Consider the following 25,562-nt stretch of genomic DNA (forward strand, 5'->3'; position numbering starts at 1 on the left):
TAAATCAATATCAAACTTTTCTTTTGGGCAACAATATTTATACTCGTGATGATACTGAAAACACATCATTGGGACATAAACACATATCTACGCCAAGTAATAGGTTTCTTTTTCTGATTATAAAAGTCACACGTAAGTGAAGAAAAATTTGAAAATGTGTTTAAATAAAATAAAGCAAAAATATTTTTTAAAGAGACAGCAAGAAAAAAACAACCAGTAATTCCTTTATTTAGAGGTAAATGACTATTGGTTGACATATTTCCACACAGTTTTTTAAGCTTATGAAGTTTAAACTGTTTGCTTGAGCACACTGTCTTTTTTTTCATAACGATTTATCAGAAATGTTTCCTCAAGTTATTTAAAACTCTTTAAAAACATTTTCAATGGCTGCATTAATGATCCTTGTGTGGAGTAGTGTTTCCTTAAGTGGTCATTTAAGCTATTTTCCTTACTTTCTTATAAATAATGTTGCTGTGAACTTTTTATGCATAAATCTATTTTAGCATTTCAGATTATTTCCTAAATTAGGATGAATTCCTAGAAATAGACTACAAGGCCAACATTTTTAAGCTTCTTCATCTGGTAAAAATTTTGCTGTTAAAAAATATATATCTCTTTTAATTCTCTACATATATTTATATTGAAAATAAACCTAAGGAGAAAAAGGTATGAGGCCTACCTTTTAAAATTGAGATTAATGTTTAAATTTAGGCTCAGTGTTTTTGTTTTGCTTTGTTTTTATTTTAATATCTTACCTTTAAGGAAAAATCCACTCTTCAAAATATTAGTTACTTCTTTTTATCAGGTTTGAAACTTACACTTAATTTGAGATAGAAGTTTAAATGTATACTTATTTCAGCCTAATACTTCTATTTTTCAAGGTTTACCATCTCTTTTTTCCTATTTCCAAATTTGCTCACCCAACAGTGTTGCCTCCTGACTCATCATCAGTTTAATTTCACATGCACACTACTAATTCATGGTGGTGAATTACACATTCATCTGTGGATAAAAACCTAAATAAAATTACAGATCAAGGTCATTCCCAAATTTAGCAAATTTGGCACAAGAGTTTTAAGAGTACCAAAATTAATATTATAGAACAGTTCAATTGTGCTAGACTGAACTTCAGAGCATATGAAGAATAGAGCACATTCACCCAATTCTAAAATTAATTTAGAACGGTGATGGAATCACAAAACTTGGGAAAACCAAACCTCCAGAAGAAATAGAGCCAAAGCAAATAAGATTACTGCTTTGTAGTAGTTATGATTTAGTAATTCACTCACCAATGCTTATTGAACATCTTTTATGTGTCAAACACTTGCTAGAAGGGAGCTGGAGTAAGCAAAAAGATATAGGCCTGCCCTCCTGGAAGATACAGTCTAGTGGAAGAGACAGACAAAAGTAAATGAACAAATAAGTAAAAGTCATAAGTTGTAATCTAGTCACTTTTACTACTTAGTGTTATTTATGTGAGACAAAGAAGTGATCTGAGTTCTCCCCCAAGAATTTTTAAAGCAGTACTGAGTAAGAAAAAAGTTAAAGATTTAGAATTATTAGGAAATAGATGATCTCCACAGATATTTTATGACTCTGATCATTACCATTCCATTACCATTGTGCCCTGTACCCACCCTCTCCAAAAGTACTCTCTCTAATCTGGTCTGACCCAACCTCAGATGTAGCATGTTACAGTAGAAGGTAAAATGTGCCAGATTTGGGGATCAAGGAAACCCAGGTTTTGGCAAGTAGCAATGCTGATATCGAGACCTTAAGTGAGACATTTAATTTTCCAGTGTCAGTTTCCTTTGCAAAACGATGAATTTTGACTAAATGATCTCTGAAATCCCTTCAAGCTTTAAAATTCACTGTCTGTGCATCTCTCCTTAAAACCTTTCTTCCATTATGCTCTTATTTATACTGGGGGTGGGGAGGAAATGGCATGAGGAAGGCTACAGACATTGGAAAGAATAAGATTGATTCCTGTTTGATAGCAATAAAGGATTTGTAGTTCATAATGATCATTTTCTCATGTTGTTTAATTTTTTGAAAACATGTTTTTAACATCTGCACAGCATTCCAACATATGGATATACCAAAATTTATTTATGCGTTCATATTAAAAACTGTTTCCTAATTTCTGCAATTATCTAAGGATATTTAGAATCCATACTTGCCTATTGGTACTCAAAATACTATTGCAAGCTCTCTGTCTTGTTCCTTTTGGGGAAAAAAAGTTACTGTGATTTCTTCTTCTCATCTACTCCAGCCTATACATGGCTTTCTCTTAATGTAAAAACTCTACCTTGGACAATGATATACAGCCTGTCCTTTCTCCTTTCGAAAATAGCATCATCCCTGAGCAAGGTCCATATTTCTGCAGCTCTCCCAAAGCAAAAGAATGTGAATTAAAGCCAATTCCATGCCTGCATCAAGTCTGGATAATGTATATTTTTAGTTTTAACCAAAGTTGAAATCCATGAGATTAAATCCCTACCAGCAGACAAACAGGTAGATTCATTTTTGTCAGCTATAACAAAAATGTGATTTAGCACTAAGTCATATATGACTTAGTTAACTATGACAAAAGTAACTATGACTTTAGTGATTTTGCCATGATCCTGAACTTGTTATAGTATTCATTGTTATTACGTTGAAACAGTAGAAATAAGTATACTATTAGGAGAAGTAAAATTTAAGGTTTTAACTGCTAAATTCAGCGAACAACTGCACAATCTGCTATTTAGGGCTTTTTGTAATATGGTATATTGTTTTAATAAATGTCAAATTCTGCATTGGTTTGATAGTTCACCAACTGAGTAAAGAAATCAGAGAGGTGACATAGTGCTTTATAATTACTCTAAAAACTATCCTGAGTAAGTTAAAAATTCAATTTAATAGTTTTTGTTTGGGAGAAGAGTAGAACCTCTGTTGTGCCTCTTTGTGAACTGGTGCAAGTTAAACATCTTTTTTATAACTTCAAGTTACTTTTAAGCACCTATACAGTATCAATTTGGAATCTGAAGGAACATTCACATTAACAATTATTTCTACCAATAGCTATGGACATTGTAGTCATAGATAGTAGAATTTTAGTGAAGGGATCTTTGGGGTCATATAATCCAGCTCTCATTTTACAGAAAAGGAAAATGAAGCCCAGAAAAGTTTTTATGACTCACAGCAGTAAGCCTGGCGGGCAGAGGGGAAGGGCACTTCTAACACTCTCTGTTGGCCTAATGCATGCCAGAGGGTAATAGGTTATAAGAAGAGTCTGTAGCTAACACAGGTGAACAAATCTAACAAAGAGGTCTGATGTGGTTCATAAGTATACATTTTGCCCTTAAGATTCTTGTTGGATGATCCATTCCACCTTAATTTATTACCACAAACACAAAAGGGAAGTGCCTTTACACAAATGGATGCTCCTACAAAATAAAACCCGAGAGAAGTTGGAGTCGGTTCGGCAGAGCTACAATGTTACACAACCCCTGGGGGGAACATTTATATATATCCATATGTATACATACCTGTAGCCATTACATACATTACAATGTAAATGTTGCCCACGGGAGTTGTACATCACAGGACACTGCAAATATAAGTTTTGTACATTGCATTAATATGGTAAGCTAATTGTCATTAACAGATCCACCCCAAAATGTATAATAGCTCAAGTTTGTTTCTTGCTAAAATAAACAAGTACTTCAGTACTTAGTTTTCAAGGTCTTTCTGTACCTAAGCTTTCAGTACCAAAGTTCCAAGATCTCTCTGGGGGTCTTTTCTCTTTCAACCCATAGGAAGGGGAGTTTTTAGGGGCGGGGACTCAAAGTAGTACATATAACTTCCATTCTCATTCCATTGGCTGTAACTTAAGTCACATGTCCACAGCTAACTGCAAGGGAGGCTGGGAATAAGCTTATCTGTATGGCCAAGAAGAAGTGAGAACATGGATTTTGATGTCCAGCTAGCAGCCACTGCTCATTGGGTGCTCTCTCTCCACACACACACACACACACACACACACACACACACACACACACATTCTGAAGTGATCACCAAAATTAAATTAACTCATACAATTATGCTTCAAATAGAATAAATTAGTAGTAGAAGAAAGGACCTTTCATTTAAGAACTGTATTCATTTCTACCCTTTCCCTCCTTCAGCCAGAACTAATTGTTAATTAATGCATAACAACAGTCAACTGAAATCTCAAAATGAGGGGGAAAAAAGCAAATGTTTGCAAGAATTACCTTTATAGATATATAGATAGAGATAGATATAGATTAAAGGGCGTTGGCTTGGTTTCCTTATCCCATCAACTAGTCAAATTCAGAACTAAGACTCTCAACTGGGCTGCTTGTTTTAAAGGCACAAGGCCATCAAGTTCCCTTTTAATTACACTATTAGTAAATGATGTTTGAAAAATATTCAACTTTTTACACAACAAAGATAACAATTCCACAAACAGTAAATTTAGTGGTTTTTTTTTCCTTTGAGTAAGTTGCCATTTTAATCCTCAAAAGTGTTCCCAATTACTCAGTTTTTAGTAGAAGCACTGCATGGCTGCACTTTTGAAATCATAAACAGGAAGTGTGGTATATAAATGTCAGTAAGACTAAAACTGAATTCTGTGGTTTGATGTTTTTCTTCCCCTCATATTTTCATGTTAATGTCTGATTTTGTATGTACTTAGAATGACTACCTGAAGGCAAAAGGTAATTCATTACCTGATCAGTTTTCTCTGGCAACCTAACAATTTTGGGGCATGGGGGAAATACATGGAATAACCTAAATGTTGTACATTTTCATGGAGGAAGGAATGGAAATGACCTAGAAACTGCTGTTGATTTGGCATTGTTAGAAATTGCTTTCATGTATAGGGTGCACTTTATTGTTGCCAGAAGACAGTGTAGATGGAGAAAGAGCCCAGAGAATGAATGACTCTTAATTTAACTATTTGAAAACTATTATAGAAACTATTATAGAAAACACTCTTATACTTTGTACAGTCTTATTCTGAACCTCAGTAATTCCTTGAATGTGTTCCTCTGCACTAAATTCCTTTGTGAGACAACTAAGGAGTAGCTTAAATACTGCAAAAATCCAGGATATTATCTCTGGTTCTTCTCTATGAAGAAGCTATGGTTCTTTCTATAGTTAATATTTTCTGTATAATATTATTTCAGTGTCTCTGCTACATGGACTTTTCTATGGAAATTCCAAGGAAAGATTAAAATTGACCAGTCCAGACTTGTATATTACATTAAATATTTCTGGAGAAATGTTACCAACATACAAATGCTTCTGTAACTCTAAAATGTTTTTCTTTAGGAAACTGTTTATTTTCTTAATTTGTTCTTAAACTGAACACTGAAGGAATGAATTTGCTCAAAGTCACACAATATATGAGTGAAATACAAAAAACCAGAACCTATGTATCTAAACTCCCTTTCAAGGCAGATCACACTGATCCAGAGAATATGTTTCAAAAGGAGGTAGGTAGCCTGCCCATCTATTGAGGGTTTATCTTTCTGCAGCACATGAGGCACTGTTGAACAGCACATACAGTATTTAACACTTGAGGCATTATCTTTTAGTTGAAAATACAACATATATAGAAAAGATATAGGAATATGTGAAAAGTAACATAATAAGAGTATATTAATCAAGTACAAACTACAAATAATTGCTAAGGGGATGTGCAAAATGAAGTGATTTAAAACTAGATTGATATGGACAGAAGTTTAGTGGAATCGGAAAATCTCATGTGGATTTTTTGAAAGTGGCAATGGGTTTGGATTGCCAGAGAGAAAAGATAACCATTTATTCATTCATCAAATATTTACTGAGTGCTTCCTATGTGCTATGTGCTAGGCACTGTTCAAGGCACTAGACATGCAACAATATACAGAACTACTGCAGAGCAGGAATAGGCAGGTCATCTCACAGACATGATAAGAACAGAGAACACAAATATGCGAGTAGAGAGAAATGAAATACTAGGTCTTAAATACTAGGATGTTTCTAAATGGGAGAAAGATGTTTGGTATGACTTGAACTCCTTTTGTCATCACTGTCAGAACAGACTGCTTTCCCTTCTCAGGAAGGTCAGCTCTCTTAGCCTCCGAGATAACTTTATAATGACCAGGATAACACAAGCCAAATAAATACTGCACATATAAAGATTCCCAGCTGAGGTGTATGGAGAGCAAAAAGGGAAAGAATGGCTAGCAGAAGTTGAATTTTACGGCTCCTTTGATCTTTCCAATGGTTTCTATCGTATATTATCAGTCTCTTGCCAGCCACGTCTCCCATTTGGTATTTGTCAAAGTCGTGATTCAATATCTGAAGGTTCTGCTCTTCTCCGTTCCTTTCAAGTAGAACCACTGAAAGGAAGGGAGATTCCAGTTAAATTCCTTTTTTCTACTTAATCAGGTTTTCCGTATTCACTGAGCAATACTTCTCTACAGAGTGTTTGATGGAAAATATTTTATGTTTTGTGTAGACTAGTGGGGAAGGGGATAAGATAGGATGGGGGCTAGGGAGAATACCAAGAGGTTGCAATATAATTCTATACAATACAATACAATACAAGAGGCTACAATACAAACTTGACATTTAAGAGCTTGGATTAAATGGGCAATTTTAAAAATGAAAAGGGATATATCAAGTACCACTGTAGAGAAGTAGCTATAAGAAGTAACAAGTTTAGCAATTGTTTACCTATGGGAGGGAAAGAAGGAAATGAACCTAAGATTTTAAGTTTGAAGGTCCCAAAATGTGTGTTGTCACCAACAATAGCCAAGAAATTTGGAAAAAATAGCTTGAAGGAAAAAAATGAACTTAATGTCAGATCTAAGTGGGATATCACTAGAAGACAGAGGACTCAAGCTTTCTCATTTCTTAATAAGCTACTGATGACATGTGAAAGTCATCATTATATAGAAATAGATTGAAACCCTATGGGCTAAAAAGGGAATGCAATAAACAACATCAAATGGCTGCATATGAACTTTCATTGTAAGATGAGGAAGCAATTTCAAAGCAATTTCAGAAGAGGTAATCTAGCTTTGGAACTCTTTCCTTCAGGTCAGACAAAGCTGTCCTTTATTAAACATTATCTCTTCATTTTAGCTGACCCCTTAGTGGGTGAGAATAACAAACTGAATGAATAAAATTAAAAGACTTTGTTTCTCTGGATTATCTCACTCAATGTTCTGAATTTTTAATTGAATGTCCTCCTAGCCAGCTTAAACAAATTATGTGCCTTAAGATAAAACACACAAAATAAATACCTACAACTTTTCTTCGACTATGGTACTCCCATATAAAGGCTATGGCTTCAAAAAGTATAAAAGGTACATTAATGCAAGTCATCCAAACTATTTAGCCCTTAAATGTGGGGCTTGTTCTAATGTAAAACTGTCAGGCCAACATAAATTTCCATCCCCAAAGCAAATCTTGGCTATGGAACTAAATAAAAAAGCACCTTTAAAGAAGGTTCAATTTTAGAATGTGCTACCCTACATGTTTCTTTAAATAGCAAAGGATCAAGTTTGACCCTCCCTGAACTAAGGGTTTTTGTGATACGATTTCTGTAAACAGAAGATTATATCATAAAATATATTCAGCATCTTACCATTATCTAATCTAATATGGCTTTGGATTCCTACATTTATGTAGAAGTATCTTCATAGTAGCTAGCAATGGAACATTTATTTAGTACATGCTGTATGTTGGACACTGTGTTAAGTGCTCAAATATTTATTATTTCATTTAATATTCACAACAGCTTCTTGAGGTATTATTAACCCATTTCACAGATGGGCAAAACCAAGGCCCAAGTAAAGTTATATCTTCAAGATAACGTAGATAGTAAGTGGGCAGAGCTAGGATTTAAGTCCAGATCTGTCTTATTCCAATGCTACTTTTTTTTTAACATTTTTATTGGAGTATAATTGCTTTATTATAATTGCTTTATTGTGTTAGTTTCTGCTCTATAACAAAGTGAATCAGCTATACATATACATATACCCCCGTATCTCCTCCCTCTTGCATCTCCCTCCCACCCTCCCTATCTCACCCCTCTGGGTGGTCACCAATGCTACCTTTCTTAAGTCCTACTTTGCCTCCAAAAGTTATCTAAAAGCAATAAATAAGTAAACAAAAAAATAAATAAAACTTAATTGTTTTGGCTATTCTAGATCTTTTGCATTTCTATACAAATTTTAGAATCAGCTTCTCAGCTTTTTTTTTTCTTTTTTTTTAAACCTACTGGAATTTTTATTTGGACTGTACTGAACCTTTAGATTGATTTGGGGAGAACTGACATCGTAACAATGTGAACCCATGAGCCAGGTAAATCTCTCCAATTATTTAAGTCACCTTTAATTCCTCTCAGTGTTATCTGTAGTTTTCAGTGTACAGGTCTTTCATGCCTTTTTCAGATTTATTCCTAAGAACTTCATATTTTTTATGCTATTGTAAATGTTCCGTATTTTTTGCACTTCCATTTTTAATGTTTGGTGCTAGAATGCAGAAATATAAATGACTTATATATTGATCTTGTATCCTACAATCTTGCTAAACTCACTTATTCTGGCAGCTTTATGTCAATTCCACCAAGTGGAATAGATGGACGATTGTCAGTTTTATTTTCTCTTTTCCAATCTGAAATTGTTTTATTCCTTTTCTTTCCTGATTGTACTGGTCAGAACCTCCAATACTGAATAAAAGTGATAAGAGCAGAAATCCTGAAAGCATGCAGTCTTTCATCAGTAGGTATGAGGTTATCTGTAGGTTTTGTGTAGATACCCTTTATCTGGTTGAAGAAGTATCCTTGCATTCCTAGTTTGTTGAGAGTTTTTAAAATCAGAAATGAAAATTGGGTTTTGTCAAATTTTCTTCTACATCTATTAAGATGATCAATTTTTCTTTTTTAGTTTAATATGGTGAATTATACTCATTGATTTTTGAATGTTAAAACCAATCCTGTATTCTTGGGATAAACCCCACTCAATAATACTATCCTTCTTTTAAATGGTTGGATTTTGATAAAATTGTGTTTAGAATTTTTACACTTATGTTTATGAGGGGGATTGGCCTGAGTTTTCTTGTTAATGTCTTTGTGTGGTTTGGGTATCAGGGTAATGCTGGCCTCAAAGAACAAGTTGGGAAGTATTCCCTCCTCTTCACGCTTCTGGCAGAGTGTAACTGGTATTATTTTTTTTCCTAAATGTTTGGAAGGATTTGTCAGTGAAGCCCTATGGACCAGAAGTTTTCTTTGTGGGAATATTTTAAACTAATAATTCAACTGACAAATGACCATTCAGGTTATCTATTTCTTCTTGAATGAGCTTTGGTAGTTTATGTCTTTCAAGGACTTTGGCCATTTCATCTAAGTTGTTGACTTTTTTTTTTTTTTTGCCTAAAGTTGTTCATAATATCCCCTTATTATCCTTTCAGTATTTGTAGAATTTGTAATGATGTCACCTCCTCTCATTCCTGATTACTTGTCTTCCTGATATGTGTCTTCTTTTTTTTGTTTGTTTTTCCTGACTAGTCTGGCTAAAAGTTTATCAACTTTACTGACCTCAAGGAACCAGGCTTTGATTCCACAGATATTCTCAATTGATTTTTGTTTTCCATTTCACTGATTTCTACTTTGATCTTTATTATTTCATGATTTATTTTTTGCTTCTTTGTGTTTAACTTGCTCTTTTTTTCCTAGTGTCTTAACATCAAGTTGAGGTCATTGATTTGAGATATTTTTTGTATTTTCTAATATAGGCATTTCATTTATTCAAAATTTGATATGTTATATTTTTATTTCCTTCAGTTCAAAATACTTTCTAATTTCATTTTTGAGTCCTTCTTTAATCAATGGATTATATAAAAGCATGTTATTCTGTTTCAAAATATTTGGGGATTTTCTAGTTCGCTTTCTGTTATTGATTTCTTATTTAATTCCTTTGTGGTCAGGTCATACTTCAGCATGACTTGAATCCTTTAAAATATACTGAGACATGTTTTATGACCTAAAACAAAGGTCAGCAAACTTTTTCTGTAAAGGGTCAGATAGTAAATATTTTAAGCTTTGTGGGCCACAGTCTGTGTCAATTTTTTTTTTTTTTTAGAAATCTTTCAAAATGTGAAAACCATTCTTAGTTCATAGGCCAATACAAAACCAGGCTAGATTCGGCCCCAGGGCAATAGTTTGCTGACCCCTGGCCCAAAATATGCTCACTCTGGGTAAATGTTTCATGTTAAAGAGAATGTGTATTCTACTACTGTAAGTGGAATGTTCTAGGAAAGTCATTTAGGTAATATTGGTGGGTAGTGTTGTTTAAGTTTACTATATCCTTGCTAGGTTTCAACTTGTTCTAGCAATTATTGAAAGAGGGGTACTGAAATCTCTGACTATAATTGTAGATTTTTGTTTCTCCTTGCAGTTCTATCATTTTTTGCTTCACATATTTTGAACCTACTGTTATTTGGGGCATAAACATTTACAACTGTTATGTACTCCTGATTAACTGGCCCCTTTATTATCATGAAATGATAATCCTTCATTATCTCTGGTAATATTCTTCACTTTGAAATCTTACTTTGTTTCTATATGTTCTATATGTTAATCTAGCCACACCAGTTTTCTTTTGACTAGGGTGAGCAACAGCATGGTATATCTTTTTCCATCCTTTCATTCTTAATGTTTTTGTGTTTTCATATGTAAAGTGTGTTGGGTCTTTCTTTCTATCAATCTGATAAGTTCTGCCTTTTAATAAGAATTTTTAAGTCATTTACATTTAATGTGATTATTGATATGATTAAAGTCTATCATCTTACTGTTTTCTATTTATTCCTGTTGTTCTATGTTCCATTTATTTATTGTTCCTTTCTTCCTTTTTCTGCCGTCTTTCAGATTGAATTTTTTATGGTTCCATTTTTTCTCATTTGTTGGCTTATTACCTAATAATGTTTTATTATTCTACTGGTTGCTTGAGGGTTTATAGTCTACATATATAACTTATCACAGCCTACTTTCAAGTGATATTATACCACTTCACATATAGCAAATATCATACTTCTGTTTTTCCTCTCCTGCCCTTTATGCTATTGTTATCATATATTTTACTTATGCATGTTGTAACCCCCATTATATATTGTTATTATTTTTGTTTAAACAGTCGATTTTCTTTTTTTTAAATATTTATTTATTTATTTATTTTTATGGCTGTGTCAGGTCTTTAGTTGCAGCCTGCGGGCTCTTTGTTGCTGCATGCGGGCTTCTCTCTAGTTGTGGCACTCAGGCTCAGTAGTTGTGGTGCATGGGCTCTGTAGTTTGCAGCACGCGGGCTCTCCAGGTGAAGCACACAAGCTCAGTAGTTGTGGTGCGCTAACATTTATACTCACCGTGGTATAAATGGTATACCACGTGGCATGGTATTTATACTAACCATAGGACTATTACGGTATATAATGCACATTCATTTTAAATTTAAGATAAAATGTGAAACTAAAGAAAATTCTATCTTGGGATCAAGCTTCTAGGGCTATTATTCACTCTTCTCTGCTATTAACCAAACCACACGTTTGTGAAAAAGTCTTGAGGAGCAGTGACTTTGATGACTCTTCACAATTTTGTTTTGGCTGCATCGGGTCCTAGTTGCTGCACGCAGGATCTCTGTTGTGGCTCACAGGCTTCTCTCGAGTTGTGGCATGCAGGTTTACTCTCTCTAGTTGTGGCGTGCGGGCTCCAGAGCGCATGGGCTCTGTAGTTTGCAGCATGTGGGTTCTCTAGTTGAGGCGCTCGGGATCAGCAGTTGTGGCACGCAGGCTTAGTTGTCCAGCAAGCATGTGGGATCTTAGTTCCCTACCAGGGATCGAACCCGTGTCCCTGGCACTGGAAGGTGGATTCTTTACCACTGGACCACCATGGAAGTCCCTATTCACAATTTTTAAAAATCTCTCCTAAAATTGGATGCTGTCAACAAATGTAGGTTATTCATAGAGGTTTTTCTTTAATTTGAATATGTATTTCTGAATTGACCACTATATCCTGTTATTCAGCTCATGAATCATTTCTTATTGTAATCATGAAAAGTGTACTTGATTCCAAGTTTTTAAAACACCCATCATTATTCCTGTGAAGAACAACTTTTACTTACCAGTTCTCACTTTTGTCACTGTCGGTGTGCCTGCATCAGTCAGAACCTGCAACACTGTCCAATTTTATGATTCCAATCCAGGATAGAATAAGAATGCATATAAACAAGCCTGTTAGAAGTAGACCTAAAATAAAGATAAATAGGCTCATTATGAAGACCCTACCAGAAAATCCACTTCTAAGACTGAATCCTAAGGAAATAAATAAGGCAAAAATTTAATGATTATTGATACATTGTTCCTTTTACCAGTAGAGAAAAACTGGTAGGCATCAATATAAACACTCCCAAATAAGAAACTGCTTATGGTACATCCTTATATTCTATAGTAGAATACCTATTCAGTCATTAAAGTACATTATACTTGAGTATTTGCTGCTAGGAAATATATATGAACAAAAAACAGGTGTGAAAATTTAATAACGGGGGTTAATAGTGGTTATTTCTGGGTGTGGGATTATTCACCTTTTTCTACCTCTTGCCCATTTGTATCTTAATACCAATTTCTTATAATAGAAAAACACAAAGTTTTCAGAAATACTTATTCAACATGAATAAATGCTATTCAAAATGATAAGGTCATCATTTGTTTATTCATTAATTCAACAAATATTTGCAGCATAAAATAAGACCTAGTCCTTGCCCTCATGACTCTTCATTTGTGGGCATGATTAACAGTCTTGGAAATTTTTTATTCCTTGTTCCTCTCTTTCACTGTCATTACTTAATTGCCCAGTCACTCCCTCCCTTACTCATCGAGGACTTTGGCACTTGGCTGCCAGTATCCACTTCCCCTGCATTTTCTGCTATTGTGAGCCATTTCCGTGTCCATACAGACAACCCATCCAACAACCTTGAACTCTGACTCCACCATCTTACAACCACTTCATTCAGCCTTCCAGACCCAGAGCCACACACCAAGAAATTACTCCATGGCCTTAGACTCCAATATCTTGATCTCTGACCACAACTGCTTACCACTCCAGCTTTTTTCACTCCATTTACTCACTTAAGACCTGCTTTCTTACCTTATTTTAACCTCTATTCCAAGCATTACTTCCCTAGTGCAAAATCTCATTATTTCCCTCCATGGCTGTAAAAACATACAAAAATACTTCCATTTATTTAAAAAATAAAATGAAATTGAAACACCTTTTATAACATTCCCTTAGTATTTAAATTAAGAAACAACAACCATGATACCTTATTAGCAAACCATGAAGTTTTATACAGAAACATATATAGCTTGCACTATTTCCAGAGATTAGAAGGCTTGGTAATACCCCTGTACATAAAGGTGTTTAGCATATAGCAGTTATTGCTTAACTATCTGTTCATTTTTGAATAAAGTAAATGTGGCATATTTGAAGATATCCATAATAATTATTAACTGCATTTTAAACAGTTCAATAAATAATAGGACTCACATTATTTTATAATTAGGGAGGAAATGTTCAAAAGCAAGTCCACAGGTTCAGTTTTAAGGGCAAATAAAAGTTATATACAAAGTATCTTTACATCAAGTAATTTAGAAGAAGCTTTGAACTTTATCATAATTAACAACTATATGTACTAACATTTTTTACATCTAAAGGATTCAACTTTAGGAATTTCAATTTTATGATAGGAAAGGAAATTGGGTATAAGTAAAGGTAGATGGAAGGACCATTAGATTTAGTTACATGCTATAAGAATTTCTTATCAGGAAAAGGTTTCATATCTACTATACTATATTAGTGGTTTTGCAGTTTATTAGAAATATTGCAGTTCAGTCACATCAGCTTTGGGTTGTTTTGCCAATGGCATAAACATCCAATTGTAAAAACCGCATGTTTATAAAAATACATCCTCCAAAGGGGAAAAAAGTTCTTTGGTTAAGTATATGTGATACTTCTCTACATGGAACACTGAAATGAATTTAATCTTCTGTTTCACTTCAAACATTATTTTTCTTTAACAGTTTCTTTAAAATCAGGTATATGGTCTGTATATACCATCCCGAGTTCACTGGGTCAAAAGTTAACAGTATGGGGTCATCAAGTAAATTAAATGTTAACAGCAAAAATTAAAGGAGTTAAATTAAAAACATAGGGCCTAATCCTATGACGAAGAAAAGTAAGGAAAAAGTGTTCCCATAAGAGCTGTAAACTGTTCACCTATTTAAAATAAATTACTTCCTCAGAGCTGCCTTAAAAAGTTAATTTGTTTTAAACACGTAAGCATTTCTTTGCCAAAAGAGAATGTGCTGTATTTTACTCTCCTTATTTCCCTATAGATTTGTTCTACACGAAGTAATTTTTTTACATATTAAGAATAGAAATGTAGCATGAGGCTCAACTGTCATAGAGAACAGGTCATACATCCTCAGTCGTATCTCCTAGAGACCAGAGAGTCCCAACTTTACTTCTGTTTACTAGAAATGAATAAGAAATAAATGTTAATAGAATCCTGTCCTCCTCGACTTCTGGGACAAGGCTGACCCCAAGTCAATAAAGTCTCTGAGAAAGTTGTCATTTTAAACGTTTGTTACTCAGTGTAAGGTTTATTATTCAATTTTCCTTCGATAAAGGGTCAAGAATAGATCCATGACTATTATTTACCAGTCCTTTTTATTACTTAAATTGCTCCCCAAATGCACACATTTTTAATGACCAGACAAAAAGTTAACCAACGCTTGTGTATTTTAGACCATATATGGTATATGATTTACCATTTGGGGTGTCACTTTTTGAGATAGGCTCTGTTAAACTGGAGAACAACCAGAGAAGGAAACCAAGACTGTGAAGGGTTTAAAATCATAGATGTTTGGAGAATGGAGATTCAGTTGTCCTGTGGTTGAAAGTACTAGAAGTCATACTTAAGGGGTTATCACATGTAGGTGGGAATGAGTTTGTTCTCAGCAGCTCCAGCGTGCAGTTACAAATAGGTGTGTTTTAACTATTAAGATTCTACGATTCCAAACCTGAATAAGCTAAATTTCCTTTACTAAGGAAATTTAAATTATTTTAAAACAATGTTTCAAAACACTGTATTTAATATATCATTTAAGGCCAGCATTTTCACACTAATTTTTTTAGAAAGTAAATAACAAACAAATGGGTTTATCCCTTTCCAGGTATCCTTATTGGTAATGGGTTGTGAGGTGGGCAGTTCATACTTCTTCAGTAAATACTACAATTATTAATTATAAATGACTGTTAGTTCAGTCCTATAATGTTAGTTCCACGAATGTGGAAGCAAAACAATTCTTTATATAGGAGGAAGAAAACCTCATACCTCCATAATCCTAACAGAATCAGAGTTGGAAATATGTACGAATCTGTTATGACTTTCAGAAACTGGGGCTCTAAACCATGCAAAGTAAATTTCCCCAAACAGAAGTATATTTCCTGATCCATGTGTAAATTTTCTCCCCTATAACTAATATGGATATACTCTACAAAGAAACTACTCTAAGAGTAGTTTCTTTTTTTGCCTTTTGTGATTTTTAAAGGGTCATCCAAAAATATTTATGGATAATAAAATACTTATAAACTGATATGTAATTAATTAAAGCATATAGTTATGAACCATTTAAGTAACTTTTTATTATTATTATTTTTTTAACATCTTTATTGAAGTATAATTGCTTTACATTGTTGTGTTAGTTTCTGCTGTATAACAAAGTGAATCAGCTATACTTATACATATATCCCCTCTTTTTTGGATTTCCTTCCCATTTATATATATGTCCATGCCACTCTCTCACTTCGTCCCAGCTTACCCTTCCCCTTCCCCATGTCCTAAGTCCATTCTCTTACTTCTGAGGAGGATTTTATCATTGCTTTTTTTTTTTCTTTTTTTTTCATTGCTTTTTTAATGTATCAATTAGCTACAGGGAAAAGAAACTACCAAAGTTACTTCACAGAACAAAGATTCTGTCAATATCTGAAATAAATGACACACTTGCATTTTAAAAAGGGAATGTAAATGGGTGAATACGTGGGAAAAACTCACCACATTACCAACAGATTTCAGTGAATGTTGTACAGGTTTATGATTAGTGCACTAGATACTGTGAACCTAATGAAACAGTTGTTGTCTGTCTTGAGGTCTGACACTTCACAGACCTAAAAAAGATAAAAAGTACTTTGATGTATTTGTTAAACAAAAAAAGTACAGAAAAATACTTAGATTTAGTATTTTACCAATATATACAATATTTTTACCAATACACTAACCTGATTAGAAGCTTAATTTGAAATTATCAGGTAAATATTAAATTTGAGAAATTGAAAACTCATAGTAGAAAATAAATAGCTATGGAAATATGACACAGATTAGAAACATTTTCAAACCAGCCATTGTTAAACCTTATTCTTTTTGCCTTTTATTATAATTCTTCTAGTTTACTAGTTATAATATTCCTGGAGGGGGAAATTCCTAACCACAGCTATTTATAGCACAATGTTTTAAATATATGATAGTAAACAAGTACAGTCGTAAAACAAAATACCTTGTTCATAAGTGATACTCAGTAAACATCAGTTTATTTCAGAAAACAGACTTAATCAATATAGAGCAGTTTTAACTCACAGATTATAAGAATACACAGAACATAATAGAGTAAAACAAGTAATTCTCAAATTTGTTCAGGTGGCAGAGCAATTGGTGATCCTGTCTCTCTTTGCTGAGTTCCATTCATTCCCGTTAAATATTAATGCCAGTAACTGTGCTTCTGAAGACACAGAACAAGGACAGACAGAATCCAGGCCATTATGAAACTCTCAAAACCAGAATTGGGGAATTCCCTGGTGGTCCAATGGTTAGGACTCAGCACTTTCACTGCTGTGGCCGGGGTTCAATCATTGTTCGGGAAACTAAGATCCTGCAAGAGCTACATTCCTTTCTGGAGGATCTAAGAAAGAATCGTTTTCTTGCCTTTTCCAGCTTCTAGAGGTTGCCCTCCTTCCTTGGCTCATGGGCCGCCTTCTATCTTCAAAGCCAGCAATAGCTGGTTGAGTCTTTCTCACATCTCACCACCCTGACACTGACTATTCTGCTTCCCTCTTCCACATTTAGAAAAATTGTGGAATTATATTGAGCCTACTCAGATAATTCAGGATAATCTATTTTTAGGTCATCTGAGTAGCAACCTTAATTCTATCTACAACCTGAATACTCCTTGCCATGTAACATAACATATTCACAGATTCCAGGGATTAGGATACAGACATCTTTAGGAGAACCATTATTATGCCTATCATATAAATGAATCATTTTCCTCTACCTTTCTTCAGGAACTCCATCGACCATCATCCATCTCTAAAATTACGTGCAAACAGCTCACATATGCACATGATTCTAGAGAAAGAATCTGTAACTGTCAACAAATTCTCAACGTTTAAGAATCACTGGACTAGCTCATAGACTATCAATGTTCCTTAGAAAGATAGTTTGGCAGTGTCAACAATGCCAAATTTTAGACTGGCTTTTACTTTTTTAGCTTTGATCAGAAAACCTGGATATGCGTTGAAAGTTTTTTCTTGTATTTTTCCTCTGTGTGTTTTTAGAAGTAGTTCCAATCATCCTAATTATACCTCTACATCTTGCACTTACAAACATTTTTCCAGTTGGTATGCATCATTTTGTGATGATGCTAATAGTAAATCCAGTGAATTTTCCACAGTTTACTCAATAATCTTACTACTACTAGACATTTCAACACCCCCCCTTTTTGCTATTTTATTTAATATGCTGGAATGGGCATCTTCCTGTATAGATCTTTTTCCATAGTTTGGATTTATTTCACCTAGATTCCTGAAATTGGAATTTCTGGCAGGAAAAACATGACTATTTCTATAATCTTTTTTATTATTGCTAAATTACTTTCCAAAAGGTCTGCTTTAATTTACATTGCCACCAGCCTTTACTCACTCATACCATCACTGTGAGGAGGTTTTTTAAATGTCTTTCGTGCATTGAAAAGAATATTCAGGGGTCATTTAAATTCTTATCAAAGTTATGAACTAAAAAACTTAGTTCTTCCTTAACTTTTAAATTCAACTTGAAACTCTGGTTAGTCTGTAAATTTTAACAGCAATCACTTTTAAGGATGCTTTTTAAGTTCTCTTAAATATTTAGCATTTAGAATTTTATAACTTCTATAACTTCTGCTTTCCTTAAGTACTTAAAGTTTGATTAATAAATAAAACCTCTCCAAGAACTTATTTGAAAAAGAAAAACAAGAAAAACTTGTATTTGTTTTTCTCCTTTTGCTGTGTATTGGTTAACTCTATTTTTCTTATAGACCTATCTCTTTATATATTGAGGATATTAACCCTTTACCTACTTTATATGTTAAAAATATTTTTTAGTTTGTCCTATGTCTTTACTATTTATAGCAAATTTTTTTCCAGTGTATACATTTTTTGTGTAGCTACCAATGTTCTCCAAGATTCTGTGTTGAACCTTTTTATCAGTCTACATACCTCCCTCAGTGATCTCATCCAATCCCACAGTTTAAACTACCATCTACAATTGGTCAACTAGTAAATCTACAGACAACATGCAAACCAGACCTTCCCCAAAATTCTAGACTTCCAAATCAAAAATCCAATCCTAATATCCAGTTACCTCTACAGAGGATGGAAGGATGTACTTGGCCCAAAGGCATGTAAAAATCAACATTTCACATATCAAAATCCATCAAACCTGTTCTATTTTCCCTCAGGAAATGGTACCAAGAGACACTCAGTTGCCCACACCAGAAACCTAGGAGTCCTGCTACACGCCTCCTCTCTCTCTTCTCCATGTATTATACAAAGGCTCCTAAACCTCTTTAGTCTTACCTTCCAACTTTTTCCATCCTAGCTAACTCTGCTCTAGCCTCATGGGCATTGAATTTACTGGTCCTTTCTGCTCAGGACATTAACATACACTCCTCCTTTGCCTAGAGTGGTCTCCCTTCCTAAGTCTCAGTTTAACTGTCCCACCTTAGAAAGGCCTTACTTAAATCTCCAGTGTTAGGTCCCCATGGTGTACGCTTTTACGGCATCCTGTGTTTTTCTGCTATAGTACTTATCACAGTTGTAATTTGTATGATTATTAACTTAATCCTTGTTTCTCTCAGTAGACTACACCATAAAGGGAGGAACTGTGGCTGTTATGCTCATCCCTATATGCTCAGTACCTTGAACAATACATAACACAGAGTAGGTGCTAAATAGTTACCTGGGAATAGTTACATAGTTAATACTGAGTAAGTAAATCCAATCTTGTTTATACTTCATTTCTAATTCTTTGGTTCAAATACTTTTTTATTTCTTGCCTAGATAGTACAATAGCCTCTGCAGGACTTTCTATCACTGCTCCTGCATTTCCTAATCTGTTCTCCAGTACCCTTGTTAAAGTGAATTTCTAAAATATAAATCTGATCGTATTATTCACTGGTTTAAGATTTTTCAATTGCATCAATATAAAAGTGATATGTAAGGCCCTTCATGGTTTAACCTCTATCCACTTGATCAGGCTAACCTTTCTCAACTCCTCCAAAGCACCTAGGCAACAAATCACACAACTACCTGAATATTCTTGACCATGCCAGGTTCTTTCTGACTCCTCTATTTTCTTACACTCCAGTGATTCTGCTTTAAATGATTTCTATGGCCTATTTCTGCTCTCTCTTACACTAGTTCCTCGAAGGCTTCGCCAAGGTATCCTTCAAGACACAGCTCAACCACCACCTCCCTCCTAAAAAGCTTTCCTGAGCCACCTGTTCCTTACCTGGGTTAATGTTCTTCCTGTACATTTCAAATTATAATTTTTAAAGAATTTATCTTTCTTCCATTAGACTTTCAGCTCCTTGCTAACAGGGACTACATACTTCTCATCTCTATATATCCAATTCTGATATGGACTTTGGTAAATGTTTGACTAATCTGTGTGCCAGTACATATCAAACCCATCAAAACATACCTACCTTTTGGGAACTGGTAGTCCCACTTCTGAGAAATCATCTAATAAATAAGAAAGTTAATTAGGAAGACATAAAAATGTTCACTTCAGAATTATTTATAATAACAAAAAACTGAAAACAACCTAGATGTCCACCAATAAAAGAATGGTAGAATCTGCTAAATGATACATAGCAGAGAAATTTAGAATGAGATTGTAAAAATGATATAGTAACTCAGATGCTTCTTACATGTTAAGTGGAAAAAGGCAAAGAAAACTATTTCACACTATGATCCTATAAAATTATATGTACAGACATTTACTAAGGGAACATGAAAATTGTATGAGTTGTTAATGCGGACTGTGATTTCACTGACTTTATTCAGAACTTTATAAATATTGCTATGATATCTTCTCAATTATAATACAAATAATAATATACATGAGCTTAATTTTATTAACATATATGTACATCTTAGTGTATGCATATTTTAATGTGCATATATATGTATATATTTCCTAGCTCTGTCTCCTGAAAGGTCCAAGAAGCAGCAATGAGCATACCTAACCTTGATCTCTAATACCATTCTCCACTAAGAGGAAACAGGGCTCTGGAGAAAAAGCTAACACCAGGGCTAGGGCAGGGTAAGCACAAGCTAAACTTGGAACATCTTATTATACTAGAAAGCAAGGAAGTACTCCCAAAAAATGATATAAGCATACCACAAAGACATAGGACCCAAACTAAAGGTGCTTCCACTAGCTAAATCTGGGACAATTCGAACACCAAAATAATTAAATACAGGCTTAAATATTTAGAGGTGAAAGGTCATGATGTGTGTAACTTACATTCAAGTGGTTCAAAAAAAATGTACAAAATATACACATATAAATATAGTAGAAAGAATACAGGAAAACAAGGTAAATACAGAAATGGAAAAACATAGGAATTCATAAGTTAATGCAGATAATAAATAGATAAATAGAGGAGAAGAAAGGGCTCTTTGTTTGCAGTAGAGTGCTGTGGGCTGACTGGTAAATGTGAAAGGAGTATTAGATTTGTTGAATCATTTTGCAACCATCATGGTAAAATTATATCAGCAATAATGGATGCTATATTTAAATGGGAACTTTGATGAAGAGCAAGCTTTATCTTCAAATATTTCCCCACAAATTGCTTATGTGCCAGGAAGGAAAACAACAGTAACTATACATTGGAAAATTCGGGCCATATATGGACCAGGTGGTCAAACTTAACATCATCAATGAGGGACATATGGATATCATGTGCTTCCAGAAGTGGTACCCTGAGAAGGACACAATACCACCTGTGCACTAGTCCAGTTTAAAAACGCAAAACCTCAATTTAATCATGAGGAAACATCAGACAAAAACAAAATAAGGAATGTTCTATCAAAAAGGAGGGTAGAGGGAGAAACTATATTCTTCAAAAATATCAAGGTCATAAAAGATAAAGAAAGGCTGTGGAAATGTTTCAGTAAAAGAAGCTAGAGTCAAGACCCACTAAATGTAGTGCCTGACCCCAGACTGGCTCCTGTACTGGAGGGGGAAATGCTATAAGAACCAACCTACAAAATGCAAATGTGGATGGTAGACTGAAGTATTTTCTCAATGTAAATTTATCAAGTTGACAGGAAATACACACTTAAGTATTTAGGGATCAAGGGCCAGGATGTATGTAACTTAACCTCAAATGGTTCAGAAAAAAATTGCATATAAAGAAATATATATATATATGTATATATTTGGAGAGAGACAGAGACCTTGCAAAAGAGCAAGTAAATGATATGGGTGTTCTCTGAACTATTTTTATTTTTGCAACATTTTGTAAATTTGAAATTATTTCCAAGTAAAAAAGTTTTTTTTAAAACTAAGTCCACCTCAGAAAAACAAGACCAACAAGAAAATAAAAGCTATTTATGTAGCTTTTACATCTATGCAATTTGCATCTATGTAAATTGTTTTTAAAACATTCACCAGTGTATACTGAGTTACTGTTCAAAATGTTTTTCTTTAAGAGGCTTCATTCGTCCTTAAAAGATGAACAGCCCTATAGCTTTCACAGTTTTATCTAAATAAGCTAATATGTTGAAGCCAACATTCCATCAGTCGCAGCTTACTCATCAGAAACAGCAGGAGGGAAAAAAAGCATTGAAATTACAAGACCTCTGCTCTCCACACTACCCATATTTACCATTCATTTGCTGGTGATTGCACTGCAGTTTCCAAGTAAAACCTCAAATTTTAAATTATGACTTCACTTTTACTCTTATGACAAGTCAAGAAGAGTATGCAGAAAAACAAACTGGGTGGGTGGAAAGGGGTGGGGGGTAGGGTGATTAACTCTTCACTATATTGAAAATGAAAGAAAGTTGACAGCTTCTACCCCAGCTGAGTCCCTAAATAATTGAGTTCTTTCTTCTCATAAAGTATATCACTGTGTGGAGTATTAAACTTCAAGGAAGGTATTCTTACTAGTTTTTTACCTGTGAATCTGATGATCTGAAGTAAAAGTACTCTTTTTTTTTTTTTCTTTAAAATTCAACTCGGGAATTTGCACCCCCTTGTGGTCAAACATAAAATTCTTCATTTTCAAAACACCATTTTTTTTCCAGTTGGGTTCAGGCTTAGGAACCAAGTTACCTGATTTTGTTTTCTCCCATATTAGTGACTAAAGAAGCTTTAATGAAATATTGTTGGTTTATTAAATAGGATCTTAAAACAGGACTTAAATCTTCTAAAAGTGACCTCTATATAAACTTTAGTATGTGGAAAATGGAGAAAATAATTGCACCCACCTCATGAGTTATTATGAGGATTCAAGGAGAAAATGGATATGCATGCTTAGCTGACACATTGTAGGTACTCAATAAATGTTATTATTTATTAATATCATCATCACTTTGGAATTCTCTTGACAGAATAAATCTTAAAAGGGGACTGGATTTAAAAATTTACCAATTCATGATATTCTAGTACAATCTTGCAAATAAATTCCCCAAATATACCACTTATCCAGACTTCACCTAGCCGATTCTCTTTACAGGTATATTTTTAAATTACAAAGGATATGTATTTATATCTAGATGATAGAAATTTGGATGGGTTTTACTTTATATTTTAGAGTGGTTTTTTCCCTTTTCCCTTTAACTTTAATAATTAGAAAAAGCAGTAAGACGATTCCATCTTCTTAGGTTACTCTTAACATCTTTATTCATCTGACAGAAATCATTACTCTATTTGGCAAAAATAATTCGTCAGGTTGATTTATCATTTTAAGGGGCTCTTGAACACAAATGCTAATTCCTAATGGCCCTAACTGTAGTTTTTAAAAATACCTCTAAAGAAACCATTTTAAAAGATCAGTGTTAATAACTGACTTACAACAATAGCTAACGTTCACTAATATACCAAGCACTGTTCAAATACCTTTACTATATTAGCTCATTTACATCCTTACAACCACCGGTTGAGGTACTAGCATTAATCCTTTTACAAAAGATCAAACTGAGAAAAAGAAACTCATGCAGAGTCACAAAGCTAGTAAATAGCAGAGCTGAGCTCCAACCCAAGCAGTTTGGTTCCAGAGGCTACTCACTTAACCAGTGCACAAACGTACCATAGAGATGTAAGCCCCATACTACTCAGCCATGTTACGTCTTGATGATGTCAAATTATTAAAATCCATTTCTCTTCCAACTGTACCACAATAATGCAAACCATGCTAGCCTTCTCCCATTTCCTTACTTCTTAGCACTTCAGGCATTTTCACCTGCGTTGTCTAATTTAACCCTCACAATGATGTATATCTTTGTACACTCAGTTATGATTCATCACGAGTTGTTTTACAACAAAAACTAGAAAAAAGTGTAGCAATGCCCCAGATTTTAAACTGTTGGATTCTTTAGAAAATTCATTGTAACTTGGGATCAGGAAAAAAGCAACTAGTTTTAAAATAATCTTAAAATGTAATCATTTAGAATCATGGCAGTTTGGTGTTTTTTTCCATCTTAACTAGCCTGTGGCAGGTAGGATAATTCTCTCAAGCAAATGAATGAATAAAAGAGATTTTTAAAGAAGGTGTTCCAGTATTGACAACTGTATCATCATCTATTGACTTACCATAGTGCCCAGTTTTGGACGTTTTACAGATTTGCCTAGGTCTTGTGCTTCTACTTACTAGTTATAAGACTTTGGGGCAAGTTTCTTAATCTGAGTCTCAGGTATCCTCTTGTGTAAAAAAAAGATAATGCGTACTTCATAGGGCTGATGTGGGCAGTAAACATGATCATTCCATAAAGCGTTTATTTAGCACCATGGCAGCCCAGAGTACAGTCAATATATGGTATCTAGCTATTATTACTTTACCAGTGCGTGACACAACAGAAACCCGTCTTGGCAAGATTAAGTTCCCTTACCAACCGTTTTTTAAAAAATCACCCTAAGCGATCCCCAAGACTGCCCAATAACCCATTTACCTCTCCAAAATCGAGCATAATGTTTAAGAACAAGAACGCGGTGAGACAAACTAGATTCAGTGAAGGTGCCTTCACAACAGGGAACTGAGAACCGGGCTCCAGCACACGCGCGCGCGCGCGCGCACACACACACACACACACACACACACACACACAGACACACACAGGTGGGGTCGCACACCATGGTAGAGAACGGCCCGGGCTCCAGAATCTGACAGATGCGGACTCGTCCACGTGCTTGCTACCTGTGCTACCTTAAAGAAATTACGTACAAAGTCTCTGAGCCTTGGTTTCCTGGTCTGCAAACGGCGAATGATAATAGTACCTACCTCATAAAGTTGTTCTGAGGCTTAAGTGCGATAGCTCCGGTAAAGCGTTGACTTACAGCAAGAGCTGTACACACAGGCGGGGCTGTTTCAAGTACACGTGTATCCATACACACGGTCTCAGACACATTCCGGAGTTTAGACACTGGCAATAAGATGCTTTTCTTTTCGCCTAAGCTGCACCCTTATTTGTTTTCCTCGAACAGTAGAATAAATGCCTATCGACTGATACGTCATCTATGGACCCTCGGGCCCACACTCCTCACGGCCCCTCCACCTCTTAGGCTGAGCATAGGAGCTGCACGCACGCGCAAGAAAAGAGGTAGAAGGGCTGCGACCGAGGAAGCGAAGGCGAACGGCGAACGGCGAACACGCGATGATTCTGCGCATGTTCAAGGCGTGGGGGTTGGGGTAGGAGTTTGCGCATGAGCAGAAGTGTCGGGAAAGCTAGAGTACGGAGGTTAGGAGGCGGTATTGACAGCTGTGGAGGCAGCCCGCGTTCCCGGCATGCCCCGGGGCGGCGGGGTTGGCTCTAACGAATTTGAATGAGGAGCCTCAGCGCTTTCGGCGCCATTTTCGAGTGATGCCTGATCTCATCAATCTAGCGGGAGAGACGGGGTAACCTGTCGGAG

At 34.8% G+C, this 25,562-nt stretch overlaps 1 protein-coding gene across 1 annotated transcript; it reads right to left on the reverse strand.

Annotated features, from left to right (window-relative positions):
- Window positions 1–337: 337 nt before the first annotated feature.
- Window positions 338–25,248, reverse strand: LOC112065408 (leukemia-associated protein 1-like). Its single transcript, XM_028497586.2, is given in 2 exon segments — window positions 338–6,392; window positions 24,934–25,248. Coding segments are annotated over 2 exon segments (378 nt in total). The 5' UTR covers window positions 25,061–25,248; the 3' UTR covers window positions 338–6,141.
- Window positions 25,249–25,562: the final 314 nt, after the last annotated feature.

The sequence above is a fragment of the Physeter macrocephalus genome, chromosome 13 (genome assembly GCF_002837175.3).
Source record: "Physeter macrocephalus isolate SW-GA chromosome 13, ASM283717v5, whole genome shotgun sequence".
NCBI classification, from domain to species: domain Eukaryota; kingdom Metazoa; phylum Chordata; class Mammalia; order Artiodactyla; family Physeteridae; genus Physeter; species Physeter macrocephalus.